This window comes from Cydia pomonella, chromosome 2 (genome assembly GCF_033807575.1).
Source record: "Cydia pomonella isolate Wapato2018A chromosome 2, ilCydPomo1, whole genome shotgun sequence".
Lineage (NCBI taxonomy): Eukaryota > Metazoa > Arthropoda > Insecta > Lepidoptera > Tortricidae > Cydia > Cydia pomonella.
The window spans coordinates 9,034,997-9,052,848 of NC_084704.1; the positions used below are offsets into that span (position 1 = coordinate 9,034,997).

Genomic DNA, 17,852 nt, shown 5'->3' on the forward strand with positions numbered 1-17,852 from the left:
ACTCATAGTGTTGTGTTCCTGCCGGTGAGCAAGGTTCCCAGAGCTCAACGAGGGGAGGGGGGTTTAGGGTCAGCAACGCGCATGTAATTCCTCTGGAGTTGCAGGCGTACATAGGCTACAGACACTGCTTACCATCAGGCGGGCCGTATGCTTGATTGCCACTGACATAGTATTAAAAAAATGTGTGTTTAACTTAAATTAATTGGCGAATAAGTACATACAATCCAAGTTCACGTTGGTGCAATTATTCAATGTTATAAGTGGAAGCCACCATTTTGAACATTGTACTTTTACTGTTTTAATCATTAAAATTTGATTAATATAGGTATCAGTTTGGTTCTTTTCCTCACAAGGGTGTTTAAAAACGTTGTATGAAATGCGAGTGCATTGGTCATTACACACATCGGCTTTCTTATTACACAGTATCGCCTTGTGTGTAATGAATGATCAATGTAGCACCTTGTATCACAATGTACTATTTTAAAACTATTTGTAAAAAGGTTGATTGTAGAAGTAAATAAATACAAAGGCATTATTTATACAACCATTTAATAACTAAAGTTTCTACTTCAAAATTTTCACATACTCTTCATGAGTCAGCATTTCAGTTTTGTTTGCTTCAGAAACAGCAATACTTGACAAAATTATGGCGATAAATCCATCAGCATCTGGGAACTCTTTCAACAGTTTTGGATTTTTCACTAATTCCTCATTAATTTCAACAAGAGTCCCTTTCATACAGGACAACACATCAAAACTGGGGCCACTTTCAAACTCAACTTTACACACCACAGACTTTGGATGCAGCATTTGGCCACCCTTCTTACCTTTTCCTTTCACGGTGTTAGTCAATCGGTCAATATTACCAATAGTAAAGTTAAGCTTATAATCTCCATCTGTCCGGAAGAAGAAGTGGCTAGGAGCTAGTGTTATCAAAGTTATCCTATTAGAATGGAACATTATCATAATGTCATTATTTTCAATACCATTCACATTGAGCACATACCTTTTAGTAAAGTATCTCTCGGTGAAAGATTGGTAGGTGGATAAATCTGGGATATCATCTAAGATACTGTACTCCATAATAATACCTAACAAATACTTTATGCTGGTTAACAAAATTGAGTTCTAATTACTGTGCTTGACTTGCTTTTTCTCTCTGGGACTTTAGTATTCTAGCGTGTATTTCCGCATGCCGTTTTCGTGACTCGTCTAGATTAGCTTTCTGACGCCGAAGACGCTCTTGCTTCAAACACTTTCTCATATCACTGTCATAGTCGTTGCAGTAGCCCGTAAACTTCAGGAATGGATGCTAGAAACAATAAGGTTATGTTTTGATTTTTAATATTTGCCGTCAATTACTTAGATCAAAATAGGCAAATAAAACGTAAAAAATAAGTAACAACTTACAAAAATATAACAGGGCAAATAAGGAACACACTTCTCTATTATTAAATACAACGAGAAATTACAATAAACTGTTATCTACCTCGGAGTGGCAGTCCATTAACTTTTTTATCAAAACATTACACTCGTCAGTATGTAAATGGGGTGATAAATCTGTATGCATAACTTAGATGTTATTAAACAGTAATAGTATTCAATGAAGAAAAATAAATCCTAAATCGCATGCGATATAATTTGGATATAATAATATAATTGCAATGTATCAGTTGACATTGACACTGACGTAAATATGACTATTTGGCGGGGATGGTGGTAAAGTGGTGATTATCTCTGGTGAAACGGAAAAATACTGTTACTCGGGCCCGACGTCGGGTCTGATATCAGGCCTGCTAAAGTGTGGATGTAATTGGCACTTAAACCCGTGTTGTTCATTGTAAACAACACTCCAGTCCTGCGTTAACATTCACGATCCAAATCGCCACATGGCAGTCCTGATACGCAGGACACCAAGCCACTGACTATCCTGCGCCACGAACTGCAAGCTGTGGACGGGGCTTGCAGGATTTATAGAGCCATCCTATTAGGGTGTTGCAGGACGCCACGCAGTCCACGACCAATACACAATCCTACATAAAGAGTTAATGATCCTCAAGACAATTTAAACGCATATATAAATAGCTTACCTGTTCAATCGAGTTCCCTGGTCCTATTTACCGTAAGCCAAGATGAAGTCTTCAACACTCTGTCCAGTCTGAAATCTGGTAGCGCTCCTGGCTGGGACAATGTGTCAACCAAGTTTCTTAAACATACAGCAAAAGAAATAGTTCCAGTCATAACACACCTCATAAACCTGTGCATCAACTCAGGAATTTTCCCTGATTCGCTAAAAAAATCTCTCTCTAATCACTCCTGTTTATAAGAGTAGGGATAGAGGTGATGTCAGCAATTACAGGCCAATATCTGTTTTGCCTGCAGTATCGAAGATCTTTGAAAAAATACTCAATGCTAGACTGCTAAGCTTCTTCACAAAATATAATCTTTTATCAGAATCGCAGTTTGGCTTTAGGCAGGGGAAATCGACGGAAGATACTATAACAGCTCTCACTTCGGTAGTTGTAGATAACGTTGATGATAAGAATGAGAAATGCTTGGCAGTCTTCCTAGACCTAAGGAAGGCTTTTGACACCGTCTCTATTCCTATCCTTATTCAGAAACTTGAAAAATTGGGGGTTAGGGGAACTGCTCTCTCCTTATTTAAAAGTTACCTTTCGGACAGGAAGCAACGAGTTAAGCTGGGTGTGCATGTTAGCAATGATGAGTATGTATCGCACGGAGTTCCGCAGGGTAGTGTCTTAGGACCAACACTATTTTTGGCTTACATAAACGATCTCTGTGACATGACAATAACGAATGCTAAAGTTCTCTCATATGCTGACGATACAGCCATAGTCTTCTCTGGTAAAACCTGGATGGAAGCAAAAACATGTGCTGAACAAGGTCTAGCTCAGATTTCTAGATGGTTAAAACTAAATCTGTTAACGCTTAACACAGATAAAACAAAATACATGTGTTTCAGCATCACGAATTCCACCCAACCCAACTTTGATGTAGATCTCAAAATCCACACTTGTGACAGAACGAGTCCCAATAATTATAATTGCCCAATCATTGAAAAAGTATCAAAAATTAAATACCTGGGAGTCACCTTAGACCAGCATTTAAATTGGTACGCTCATATTGACCAGCTAATCTGTAGGGTCCGTAAGCTGCACTGGATTTTCAGAGCGCTAAGGCATATTGTACCAGGTAGAGCACTAACAACTCCGTCGAAACAACGGAATATACTGTCAGAAATTTACACATCCCTGGTACAGTCTGTCTTGGTGTACTGCATATCTGTCTGGGGTGGAGCTGCTAAAACTCGACTTATTAGCCTGGAAAGAGCTCAGCGTGCACTCTTAAAAACAATGTATTTTAAAAAAATCCGTTTCCCGACCGAATCATTATACCAACTAAGCGACCTATTATCAAGAAGGAAACTATATATTCTACAAATCACTTAAAAAAAACATAAAACCCTTTCTTACAGTGCCGAATATGACTCCAGAAGGACAACAAAAAACGTTGCAAGTATAACTAAAACTAAACCAAGTTTGCGCGCTCACAATACAATTTGAAGTCTAGTCACATTTATAACAAAGTCAATAGGTGCCTAAACATTTACCCAAAACTTCACTACGATTGTAAATCAGCAATCATAAAATGGTTAAAGTCGAAAAGCTACGAGGAAACAGAAGACTTACAAAATTAAAACATCCTATATCTTACTAGAGATCCACACATCAACTTACTAAATACACACACACACACACACACAATTACTGGCTCCATTATTCCATTTTTTACTTTTTTACTATTTTCTACTGCATGTCTGACAACCCCGATACTTACCTAGTTCTATAAACAATTGTTATATGTGATTTTAATTGTATACATATATTATTAGACTTACTTAAATTTTCGTGTGACAATCTGTAAATTAAGGAAGAGCGGTGTTGCCCAATACAGGCAAATTATGCTTACCGGGTAGCACTATCCCCTACTTTATAAACACCTGTATATTTTACGAAAATAAATAATTTTAATTTTAATTTAATTTTTTTTTTAATGAGGCGAACGGCGAACTGCTATGAAAATGTGTGAATGGGGGGCTTAAGAAAAAGCGTTTAAAGGCCAGTCGTGACGAGATGATCAAATCGACTGATTCGAGCAGGCCGCGTAGCCAACGTGCATATCGTTCACGTTCCGTGGCGAACGAAACGCAACTGTCACAGTCGTACTAATATGGAAGATAACTACGATACGCTACGGAGCGTGAACGATTGTAACGTTGGCTACGCGGCCAAAAGAAATTGGCGTCAAGCGACAATTCCATCCACACTTCCCGATTTCGGGCCTGATAATCGTTTTCTGTTTCACGGAATATCGTTAACAATATCTATTTGAAATGTAAAAAATTGTTTGTCTCTAATTGCCAAAAATTTTCAATGTTCGATATTTTTTGCATATGGAACATTTTTTTACATTTCAAATATTGTAAACAATGTGCTGATATTTGGTGAAACGGAAAAATACTCTTGCTCGGGCCCGAAATCGGGTCTGATATCAGGCCTGATAAATTGTGAATGTAATTGGCACTTCATTAGTGATATTAAGGGCCCTCCACACTCGTGCGCGAATCGAGGCGCGAAACGCGAACGCGAATGTGGAGGGCCCTCGCGTCGATTTCGCAGATTGTTCACGCCTTCGCACCTTATTCCCCGTTTTTTGTCGCTATTTAGCCCGCGTCAAAGGAGACGCGAAGCGCGAACTTGCAAGACTCCACAGTCGCAATCGCTTCGCGCCGCGATTCGGTCACGAGTCGGTTAATCTGTTAAACTGTCATAACCTTCTATGGCGGCTACTTGGTTATATTGGGAGCATAGAAATAAGCGAAGCGACTGACATGTCTCTGATTGGGTGCGAACTTGATCAACCAAAAATCAATTTGACAGTTCCCAGTTTGAATCAGTGCCTTGCCGCCTGTCTATGCTTGCCGCTTGCCGCAAACTAAATCCGATCAGCTGACACTTCGGCGCCATCTTGCCGCGAACCAAACTGCGAAATCGCCGTGAAGTTGTGCGAGTGTGGAGTCTACGTCAACGTCGCGGTACTCGCGGTATGTTCGCTCCGCGATTCACGCGCATAGTCCGGGGCTGGAGGGGCCTTTAGAACGCCATCAAACGCGAATACTAGTAGCGTCACAATTAGCCGGGTCCACACCAGGGGGCCTACCGCGAAAACCGAAATTCGCAAATTGCGGGGATCTTTCTCTTTTACTCTCACTAAAACGTAATTAGAGTGACAGAGAAAAATGCCCGCAATTGACGAATTTCGATTTTCCCGGTAGCCGCCCAGGGGGGCGACACTTAGAAACGTAGTTAACATTAGTAAAGATGGCGGTGGTTTCTATTAATGGCATCCGATAACCTACTTTTGCGTAAAGTTGACTATCGAATGTGCAAACTACATCACCAGATGTCACTATAAAATTTCATATGTCAAGACCTATCTTTATTCTAAACATGATAGCTAATAAGCTAGATTGTCCTCTGTTGTGGGCAATGGGTCAGCGGACAAAGTCGCTATTGTTTATAAATCATTTTTTTAAATTAGGTTACGGTTGCTACTAACATAACTGATAAGCTATAACTAACACATTTATGGACCATATGTTGTCTTTAATAAAGAAATTTTATTTTTATTTTTTATTCATAATGTTGTTACCTAGCAACTGTCGTTTACTGTCAAAAAAATGTAAACAGAGATTTTTTTTTTCTCTTTATTTAAGAGCTTGTCACCGAGGTGAACATGTCGCTCCATAAAAAAACAACAATACAATATTCTTATACAATTAACTAATTCTATTAACAATAGCCTTTCGTACAAGCTGTAGTAGCGCCATGGCAGAGTCTGACAGAGGAGCAGCCAGAACGCTATTGCAGCCCCCGACATCAAACATAGTATTATGGCTTGAAAAAGCCAGTTGTATCCTAGCGGCTTCATTCCGGACACATTCCATTATAACATGGTACACGTCTTCTAATACGTCACATTCATCACAATTAGGAGAAGAAACTTTCTTCATTAAATAACCGAACTGATTCAATGGGATATGTCCACAACGTAGTCTCATCATCAATACAATGTCACGTCTACTAAGGAAACAATCAATCCACGGTGTCATTAGAGGATGTGGTTGGATTGTCTTGTACCAAATACCCTTTTCTGTTGATCTCTTATCAAAGTATTCTTTCCATAAAGTATAGGTTCTCTGTTTGGCTGAAAAGATACAGTCCGTATAAAAAGGTAAGGTATTGCATTCTATTCCACCATGACAAGCCAGCCTGGCTATGGAATCCACTACTTCATTACCGGCTATACCTACATGAGATGGAATCCATTGCAGAATTATGGTCTTATCTTGCGATTGTAATTTGTCAATGAGATTCAAAATGGAATAGGCAACCGGGAGACATCGAGTGTTCGTGGTACACCGAGCGATATGTTGCAGAGCACTTTTAGAATCTGATAGAATGACTATGTGATAGCAATCTAGGGATTGGATATAGAATAAAGCCTCAACAATGGCAACCAACTCGGCGTGCATTATAGACATGTCATATTTTATACGTAATTTAACAGATACGTTCGATTGAGGGTCATAAATCGCATCACCTAAGGAGTTTTTTTCCTTAGAACTGTCCAGAGTAATTGGTACGTAAAAAAGTGTTTACAGTAGTTCTTAGGGAAACTTTGTCATACTCGCGCTTAGATTTGTTAATAGAAGTAATGTTTAACTTAATAGATTTAGAAACATCTATATGATTTACCCATTTGTCCAAAGCAAACATTTCCAGTAGTTTACTGGAATACATAGTTGTTAACTTATACATATTATGAATGGAAAGAAGAAGTGGTTGTTTATTTCGCAAAGTGACTCGAACTTGTAAGTCATTATTTAATCCTTCTAAGAGTTTGATAGTTGTGTTATTTTCAAAAGATCTAGATTTTAGCCAAAACTTAGATGCTAAATAGATGCGACGAATATACAACGGTTGTACACACAGTTCAGATTCCATTGCGTGTATAGGAGTAGACTTAATAAAACCGCCGATAGTCCTTAATGACTGATTTTGAATTTTATCGAGTTTATACAAATGAGAATCGCAACTATCATCATAAAGAAAAGACGCATAATCTATTCGACTGCGAATTATAGCAAAGTATAATCTCCTGAGATGTTTAGGGTAGACACCCCATCCCGGTCCAACTAAAACTTTTAAAACATTGTTATATTTCTGAATCTTTTGAGCTAATTCGTTAATATGTTTTTCCCACCTAAGAGATCGGTCCAACCACATTCCTAGATACTTAACACACTCGACTAACTGTATTTTTTTGTCATTAATTTTGATGTTTACAAGTTTTCTATTAATACCTTTTTTAAACACACATAACTTAGTTTTAGATGTAGATATTCAAGACCCAGATTATTCAAACATTTGTTAAATACATTAAGGGACTTTTGTAATACCTCCTCGGCCTCCTCTATAGATTTCTTTGTAACATATAAAATATAATCATCGGCATATTGTGAAAAGTAAACATTTGTAAGTGATTTTTGAATATGCATAGTGTAAACATAGCAATATGTATGCATAGTGTTTTTGAATGTGCATAGCAATGGCGAACTAGGATCTCCCTGAGCCAACCCGCGACCAGTACATCTTCTTAACATAAATGTATCAGTTTGTATAGTGAGATATCTTTCCCTTAAGAAATTCCATAAATATCGACAAATGTGATGTCCAACTCGTATCCTGTCAAGTATTTCAATTAAAATGGGAACATTTACATTATTATATGCATTCTCAATATCTATGAAACTTCCCAAAGTGATCATATTTTTTGAAAATCCGGTCTGAATCCGACTGACTAAGCTACTTAAATTATCCAAAGATGATCGACACTTTCTAAAACCAACAGTTTCCTCGGCAAACATACATCTTTTTTCTATGAACCATTCCAATCTCCTATTGATCATAGAATGAAATATTTTACATAGACATGAAATTAAAGAGATTGGTCGAAGAGCAGAGTCAGAGGAGGGGTCTCTTCCGGGTTTAGGTATCGGGACCACACTAATTTCTCTCCACTGAGTAGGGACAAAACCTAAGGAGTAGAAATTATTGTACAATGTTAATAATAAGAGTTTTCCCTTGTCTCTCTCGGGCAGATTTTTAATCATAGAAAATGCTATACCATCACTACCCGGAGCAGTATCTTTTGGTTTAACGCAAGAATCTAATTCATGTAATGTAAATGTTTCGTCTATAACCGTGCTAGCCGACTCAATCACTGGCGTCGACGGAGACACATAATCTGGCGTGAGAGAACAAAGAAGATTTTGAGCTTTTTCTACACTAACATGAGGCCGAGAAGACTTATAACCCTTTACCCATTTCATCCGAGACCAAACTTCAGAGGCTGATGAGGGCTCGCTTATGGAGTTGCAAAATTGTTGCCAACTTTCGTTTCTACGCGTTCTAATAAGTCTCTGAGTGTCTCTTATCTTAGTCTGAAGTTCCTCAAGATTTCGTGGTGTAGGATTTCGTCTGAACAATAAGTGAGCTAAACGTCTTTCGGCAACGGCTTTAGATAAAGCCTCGTTCCAGTACGGTTTTGGTTGGAAATTTTTAGTTGGTTTATTGTTAATTTTAATATATGGTATGAAAAGATCAGCAGCTTCATTTATAATACTTACAAAACAATTATATGATTCTTGAGGAGCTTCAGGCAAAGACAAATCAGCAAACGTATTTTCTAAATACATTCTATACTCATTCCATTGAGCCCCTTTATAGTTTCTCCTTGGTACAGATTTAACACAAGAGTTTAAAAAAGTAGAAATTTTTATAATAAGGTGATCGCTTCCTAGTGATTCTTTCATAACGTTCCAATTAAATACAAAATAAATATCAGTCGATACAATAGATATATCTGGAGACGACTCCTGTAACATTCCATTGACTAGGCGCACTCTTGTGTGGCTATGATCATTAAGAGAAACTAGATTACAGTCCACAAGAGAATCATATATTTGAGTTCCGCGAGCATCCGTTTTATATGACCAGTTGGTGTGATGGCCATTAAAGTCGCCCATGATAATCACGTTATGTTGCACTATTGAAAAAATGAAATCCCAATCACTTTGCTGAGTCACTACAGAAGACGGACAGTAAACTGAAATTACGTTTTTAACTTCATCACAATTAAACACTTTAACGTAAACGACTTGTACACCAGGATTAGGGTGTTGAACATGACAATGCTCAGACTTGATCGATTTATGCGTAAGAATTGCAACACCACCATAGCCATCCGATCTGTCCGCCCTATATATATTATAATTAATTACTAATGCGAAAATAACAGTCTGTATCTAACCATGTTTCACTAAGTGCCGCTATATGGATCTTCTCCTGAATAAGTAGATTTTCAAACGATACTAACTTTGGTCTAATACTTTGTGCGTTCCATTGCAACATGTTAAGTCTGCACTGCTTTAGGTTGTTAGCCATCTGTGGCGTTAAAAAAGGATTTTAAGCAAGACATGTCAAGTATATTCTTCATAACAAAAGATAAAAGCCATTCTAAACCAGTTTGAACTCCCAATTTTATTTTTTCAACTATCGTCAAGTTTTTCATGAATATAATATCTTTTAACTTATCAATTAATGAACTAAATTTAAGCTTATTTTCACTTACTTCCTTTGGTTTGCTCGTTATTTCTGGTAGAACGTCATTGTCATCAGTTTCCATATTTAAACAGTCTTTATCAGATATACTGTCATCTTTTTCTCTCACTTCGGGCTTCTTTTGTTTAGGTTTAGTACGGGTTGTCTTTTTAGGTGGAGTAAACAATACATTATTTTTACCTGGGGTATCAGCATGAACTACAGCTTGGGTCGTCACTATTTTGCATATGCTGGTTCGATTATCTCAGACTCCACTGTTGATGTTTCAGCCACTGAAGTCATCTCAGCTGGCCTAAGCGTCGGGGGAAAGTTTTCCTTATACATTGATGCCGCCGGGGCTGGCGGGCGGCTAGAACCTGGTTCGTATTTATTCAAAGCCTCTTTATATGTACAGTTAAATTCAGCCATAATCTTCCTTATATTTCTTTCTTTTTGGTAGGACGGACAAATTTTGTCTAGTGCCATGTGATTTCCTGAGCAATTGCGACAAGTGAATACAGTTGTTTCGCAATTCGTATGATGGCCTCCACACTTAGGACAAGTAGATTTTTTAGAACACGTTTTCTTTGTATGGCCATATCGCCAACAATTCGAGCATAGAGATACAGGAAATAGATATGGTTCAACCTTAACTCGCATTTCATGTATATAAACGTAAGATGGTAATATGGGGCCTTTAAAACATACACGTACGGTCTCACTGTCCTTCCATCCTGATTCATCCGAACTTTTTCTACTTAATCTTTTTACCGAAACTATTTCTACTCCGCATGTCATACTTTCTATCATATCTTTTTCATTTAAATCTAAATCCACATCTTTTATAATGCCATATGAAACACCAACTTCGTATGTTATTTGACACCGCCAGCCCAACAACTCGTGTATAGCAACCGTGGAAATAAGCCGCTCAGCGCTGGTTTCATTATCAAATTGGACAAGCACTTTATATGGATTAACGTACCTGACTCTAATGATACCTAGAATATCATGACTTTTCAATAGCTTCGCTAGCGCAAATTGTTTCGGCAACTTATCTTTGCAAGTTATGCTTATTTCTGTGCCCACGGATAAGTCTGGATTAAACACATAACGGCGTTTTGGATTTTTGGTGACTAATGTCCATTCATCATCCTTCCTCTTAGCTGCATAGGAATGATCTGTCGTAATAACTGCATCAGTACTAACCTTAGGAAACTGTCTAGCCTTAAGCTTCGCCTTGACCTTAAGTGGCTTTAGGTCATTTGATGGATTCGGTTCACTATTATCGGACGTCATTTCCTCTAACTCGCAGTCCATGTCGCGCTGAATTAAGTCCATAGAATCATTTTGTAGGATTATGTCAGAGCTATTTGCGCGATTAGTACCTTTATTTGCGCCATCATCTATATTATGGGACATTGGTTTCGGATCCCGACTGTAACAGTCGGGATCGCTTCAAATTTATGAAACACCAGATAGTTAATAATTTATGAATATTTTCAAACACAAATAACTGAAAGACACGCGTTAATTGAATATAAAATTAATAATTTTTTTATATACATATATGTTACTGTAAAAGCCCGAAGTACGGTAAAATCTAGGATATACCGGTAAGACCTAGGTTTTACCGATGCCGATCGGTAAAACCCCGAAATGTGAAATAATTATTGTTCACTTCGGGCTTTTACCGACATGGATTTGGTAAATCCTAGGTCTTACCACGGCGACCGGTAAAGGTTGAATCATGCACTGGTTTTTGACAGTATTAGATGAAAATCTTGTATCAGTGTAAGGGGCGTTACATGTAGCGCCATTTAGAGTGATGCTTCGTATTGTTTCGGCTATTTTACTAGTCATATAGGTCTAGGTTTTTCGGTTTTGCTGAAGGTGAGAGTGAACTCTACTCACTGCAAATTCGAACGCCGTGAGTAGGGATGTAGAAGTCCTGAGAGCAGAGTAATGTACAGTGTGTCACATACCCTTTGTAAGGAATGTGCCCAGTTGGTGGGAATTTTCGGGCTGTAGCTAGCCGCTGTAATGGGTAACAGAAACGCGTTCCGTATGTGCTTCGTTTTCCAGATGACTAGGGTGCACTGCATAATGCAGAGATTATTATATCGCGAACGATTGGCATCTTGACTAGGTACCAAGGTTTAGGTATAGTTTACAGTAAAAACAAATTAGGTATCTATTAATAGTTCTCGCTTGTTGAAGCGATCAAATAACACCCGCTTTCAATTAAATCAATCAACCTTGAGGATGCTGTTGCGGCTGTCGAAGCACTGCAGCGCGTCCGGCATGTTCGCTGAGGCGCGAGTAGATGACTTTTTTGCCATTAGGCAGAAAAGAATCGCCTCCATGCTGAGACGGGTGCGCGGCAGCAGCAATAGTCTACTCAAGGTATTGGCCGAGCGCCTCGAGTGCCCCGTTATAAAGTTTTGGGTGGAGGTGGCAATTGGGGCAGCGAAATAGAGTATGGCAACCTGCGCTCCTACTCTCCACACATCTTAGTTTTTAGTTATAAGTTCTCATTTTTATTTTTCTCTAAGTACCTAAATAGCATAGTTTTAAGTTTATACTAATAGTCGTTATGGATCAGTGATCTGAAATAAACGGTGTCTTTTGTTTTTTTTTTTATACCCAGGGTACGACGCGAAACTTAAATACGTCTTTTTCTACACATTAAAGGTTGTGCTAAACTATTTCTTTTATACCTAACATTTTATTCTGTAAGAAAAGGAGACCCTTGACCTGTCCGATGCGTCGCGTGTGATGTCACGGTGCGAAGCTCATGAACACGACCGCACAGGACCGTATCCTAAAGGCAGCAGTGCATCAGCGCCAGAGTACTCTGAACGTACCGCACGAAAGAAAAGTACGGTAAGCGATAAAAACTTGTACAAACAATGTTTTTTGTTTCCAAAAAAATACTAAATCGTACTTTTCTTCCGATTTACATAAACCAAAATTCAAGTGTCAAGTTTAGGTCCCAAGATTAAGTTTTATAAAAGCTTGTAAAAACTCAAGTATGCGAAAAACACATGTACAAAGAAACAACTTGATATAAATAATAAATAGTTTGTATTCAAAATACTACGGACGCCTTATAAAGAAATGTGTCGGAGAATTTTCCGGAGAATATTCTTAGGAGTAATGAGAAATTTGCTCTATTAAGTTTAAAATATTGTTTCGAGACCAGGTCGCTTTACTAATATCAATAAAACACACATAGGCATTTAATTTGAGCAAAAAAAGGAACATTATCCTAATAAATAAGTACCGAGGGACCGCGCTGGAGCTCAGGCAGTACTGAGCGAGGCCATCGCCTCTTGGAACTCCAGCTCGAGTAATAATTAATGCCCTTTACATTTTCGGGGGTCGGTGTGGGTGGTGCAACTAACACCTCTTGAACAGATGGACACATGATTCTACGGGGCATAATTGGATCGCCATTTAGAGGCGACGGGGTTACGTCAGGGTCACGCGGGGTAGTTATTCTGGAAAGCAACAGCATGAATGATAAGCGTGTTCTCCCTGTCCTCTTTTTTTTGACGCAGGGGTAAATGCATTTACGCATCTCACCTCGGGCTGGGGAAGCCCATTGGGGGGTGCACGGTGGGCTGCGCGCCAAGGGAAGGCGGCCATAACTAATATTTTATGATTTTTCCTGATTTCTTCTACTTTTTCTTTAAGGTAGTATATTTAAAAAAAACGTGTTGCATGCAAAATATATTCATAAATTCTAACAAAAAAGTCATTCTCTTACCACCCGGGTGGTATGTGGGACTCGCTCCTCCCGTAACTCCCTCTGTTAGCCAGAGGAAGGGGAAGAGAATACCCACTAACATCCCCTGCGGTGTCATCCTCTTTGCCGTTAGGGGAGCGTCAGGGGATCGCTTGCGGCATTCTATCCGCGACGCCCCTCGGCAGCCCGACTGACCTGTGTTGAACACCCGCGCCAATGAGGAAGAGCACCAGGACGCTTGGCTCTCCTCCCACACGTGCAGAGCCATTCCGTCTGGGCCCCCCAATCCACTGGCTCTACGAAGGGGAGGAACTAGCTGTTGGCTAGGGCACATTGCCTACCTAGGGAGGAGACCCTCCCTCTCCGCCTACGCCGGAGCGGTAGCGCATCAGCACTATCTTCGCGCAACCGCTCCGCTGCTTCCTTTAGGGAAATCACGGTTTCGCAAAAGACCTCAACTTCCTTCCATGCCCTCTTGCTGCGCAACATGGGCGACACGACGTCGTGCAGCGAGAGGTCCCCACTCGTGATTTCCGCTGCCACCACCATGTTTTGGCGTACCACAGCCCATCGCCTGCACGATTCAAGTGTGTGCTGGGCCGTGTCATGGCAGATTGTTGAAGCAACCGTGTCCGGTTGTTACCTGCGTCAATCTGTAGCTGGGCACCCCGTGTTCTCTATGGAGCCACTGGTTGAATGACTGGAGGAGAGCCCCTATACTGCGGACTCTATAGGAGGAATCCTCCTGGTCGCTCTTTCAGCGGTCCCACAGTCTCTTGACAGCCTGTCGTTGCTCTCTCTTCGCCTCCTCTGGGTCGAGGCGTTCTCCACGCGCTCTGGCCTCTGCTTTCATACGGTAATTTCCAGCTATCATTTTAGCTTCCAGCTACCAGGGTGGAGTACCTGCCAGGGCTCATGCCACCGCGAAATAAACCGTATGGTATGCCTTTATTATGCGCAAGGCCACCACCCTCAGCGGACGCCTTAGGAAGGACTTAGGAGAGGCTTGGCTTTAGCCAAGAGCCTGTCTGCCCAAATTCGTGCCCCGTATAAGGCCATGCTCCGAACAACGCCCACGTACAGGCACCGACAAGGGGCTATCGGCCCACCCACGTTTGGTAATAGCCGGCTAAGGGCCGAGGCAGCACCCACGATTCGGGGCGCTAACCTGAGGAAATACTGTTCAAAATTCCACCTCCGGTCAAGAACAAGACCCAGGTACTTCATGTGTGAATTGACCGGAACCCTCTCACCTGCAACAGCTATAGTTAAGTCCTCAGGTAGCGCCCTTCCAGGTCCCTCGAAGACAATTGCTTCAGTCTTCGAGAGGGACACATTCAATCCTAGGCGTTCGATGCGACCCACTGACATCTCTGTCGCTACCGCCGCTCTGAAAAAGTTATCGTCCATGTGCCTTCCCCGCACAGCCACCATGGTGTCGTCAGCATAGCAGATGGTGATCATGCAGGGAAGCTGGGCCCCCCTTATGGCCCAGTCATACGATATATTCCATATCAGGGGAGTGTTCTCCCTGTCCCACCTTCCGTACTCCAGAGAGAGCCGCCGCGGCTTGTTGTTGAAAAATTGTAACTAAACCTACAGCAAAACCAGAACATTAACAGTCAGCACTATGACTATTTTTATGAAATACGAGTGTTAAATATATTATCAGTGGGAGCGGGACAGCAATAAACAGTGTAACGATGCACGTTATTCTAATCAAAGTAAGATTAGGTTATACTCTGCGCGACTGTACAATCGCGAGAGTAGTTTCAGCGTAGCAACAACGTTAGCAGTTTTGATCGCGCGGTACGTTCAAAGTACTCTGGCGCTGATGCCTTTAGGGTCCGGTCCTGTGCGGTCGCGTTCATGAGCTTCGCGCCGTGACATCACACGCGACGCGTCGGATAGGTCAAGTGTCTCCTTTTCTTAGAGAATAAAATGTTAGGTATAAAAGAAATAGTTTAGCACAACCTTTAATATGTAGAAAAGGACGTATTTAAGTTTTGTCTCGTACCCTGAGTATAAATAAAAAAAAACCGTTTATTTCAGATCACTGATCCATAACGACTATTAGTATAAACTTAAAACTATGCTAATTAGGTGGGTACTAAGAGAAAAACAAAAATAAGAACTTATAACTAAACACTAAGATGTGTGGAGAGTAGGGGGCGCAGGTTGCCATACTCTATTTCGCTCTCCCAATTGCCACCTCCACCCAAAACTTTATAACGGGGCACTCGAGGCGCTCGGCCAACACCTTGAGTAGACTGTTGCTGCTGCCGCGCACCCGTCTCAGCATGGAGGCGATTCTTTTCCGCCTAATGGCAAAAAAGTCATCTACTCGCTCCTCAGCGAACATGACGGACGCGCTGCAGTGCTTCGGCAGCCGCAACAGCATCCTCAATATGTTATTATATTTAACGCGCAATGCGTTCTAGGCTGGTTGTGTAAACTTCACCCACAGGCTGCATGTGTAGAAAGTCTGACAGTAAGCTCTAAAGAGCGTCAATTTAACTGATGTATTACACCGTGGGAACCTGCGGGCAAGCATATTGCCTCTCACTGCTGTCGCTCTTTTTTCCCTTTCCAGATCCAGATCGTCATTCAATTCAGTTGTAAGCTATGCCCCAGATACTTAAAGCGATCTACAACTTTGAGGGGTACAACATGATCCTCGGCTCCGTAGACGGGTTATACTTACGAGCTTTGAATATAACAAACTGACTTTGGGCCGTGTTGTATTTTAGACCATGCTGCCCGGCGTATTCCTCACAAATATTGATGAGCTGTCGTACCGCGTCAGCCGAAGGCCTCAGCAACGCCATGTCGTCAGCGTAACTTATATTGTTAAAACACACATCATCTGTATGGCAACCGACATGTGCCCTGCTGAGTGCCTCGATCAACTCGTTTACGTAGACGTTGAAAAGGAGAAAGGATGTTAGCCCTCCCTGTCTCGCTCCACTTTGTAGTTTGTACTCGTCAGACTCCTTTCCCGCCCATCTCACTCGGTTGACCTGGCTGTTGTACCAATGTTTAAGCAACGCGATATATTCAATGGAATCTCCCGTTTTTGTAAGCTTGTACTATAGCTTGTCTTACACAACCAGGTCAAACGTCTTTGACAAGTCCAGAAAGTACGCATAGATCGGCGTGTTCCTGTCCTTGTAGTACCTGACAGCTTGCTTAAGACACAAAATCGCATTTTCGGTCGACAGCAGTCTTACAGAATAGAGCTGTAAGATTCCGGTTCAAATAACCCTTTACCGGCGCGGTTCCTTTGTTCCGACCGGCCGTACTAATAGTTCCTAGGGACGCGGAGGCCTCCTTTCGCATTCACATCAGCTGTCCACGGCGCTTAAAGACGTTCCTGGCTAACCAGGAGCGGCCCTCGGTACGACCAACTAGCATGACAGGGGAGTACCAACATACCACGGAACCAGACAGGCTTATTTCTCTCCCTTACGAACCACTACCATAACCCACGTTTGGCAAAAGGTTTTTTACTTAAAACAAAATTATTTAATTGAAAGCATCTGGGTGTCATTTGATCACCCATCCATAGTCGCTTCAACAGGCGGGAACTATTAATAGATACCTAATTTGTTTTTACTGTAAACTATACCTAAACCTTGGTACCTAGTCAAGATGCCAATCGTTCGCGATATGCACCCTAGTCATCTGGAAAACGAACCACATACGGAACGCGTTTCTGTTACCCATTACAGCGGCTAGCTACAGCCCGAAAATTCCCACCAACTGGGCATATTGCTTACAATGGGTATGTGACACACTGTACATTACTTACGAAGCATCACTCTAACTGGCGCTACATGTAACGCGCCTTACACTGATACAAGATTTTCATCTAATAATGTCAAGAACCAGTGGATGATTCAACCTTTACCGGTCGACGTGGTAAGACCTAGGATTTACCAAATCCATGTCGGTAAAAGCCCGAAGTGAACAATAATTATTTCACATTTCGGGCTTTTACCGATCGGCATCGGTAAAACCTAGGTCTTACTGGTATATCCTAGGTTTTACCGTACTTCGGGCTTTTACAGTAACATATATATATATTTTTTGTAAACAGAGATATGATTGATATGAACTTATTAGATTGATAGATAGATATAATACTCTTTATTGGCACACCTCAGTAAAAAGGTACAAGAAAAGAAACAAATATTTTAAATTATTATTCCTCCGACCGGTTTGGCCTAGTGGGTAGTGACCCTGCCTACGAAGCTGATGGTCCCGGGTTCAAATCCTGGTAAGGGCATTTATTCGTGTGATGAGCATGGATATTTGTTCCTGAGTCATGGGTGTTTTCTATCTATTTAAGTATT

At 40.9% G+C, this 17,852-nt stretch overlaps 2 protein-coding genes across 2 annotated transcripts; both read right to left on the reverse strand.

Annotated features, from left to right (window-relative positions):
* Positions 1-532: 532 nt before the first annotated feature.
* Positions 533-1,083, reverse strand: LOC133533302 (protein Abitram). Its single transcript, XM_061872270.1, has one exon. It carries the CDS (start codon positions 1,081-1,083, stop codon positions 565-567), a length of 519 nt encoding a protein of 172 aa, XP_061728254.1. The 3' UTR covers positions 533-564.
* A 49-nt stretch (positions 1,084-1,132) lies between these two features.
* On the reverse strand, positions 1,133-1,879 carry LOC133533313 (COX assembly mitochondrial protein 2 homolog). Its single transcript, XM_061872281.1, has 2 exons — positions 1,490-1,879; positions 1,133-1,312 (listed from the first exon to the last, which is right to left on the reverse strand). Exons 1-2 carry the CDS (start codon positions 1,568-1,570, stop codon positions 1,133-1,135), a joined length of 261 nt encoding a protein of 86 aa, XP_061728265.1. The 5' UTR covers positions 1,571-1,879.
* Between the last annotated feature and the right edge of the window lie 15,973 nt (positions 1,880-17,852).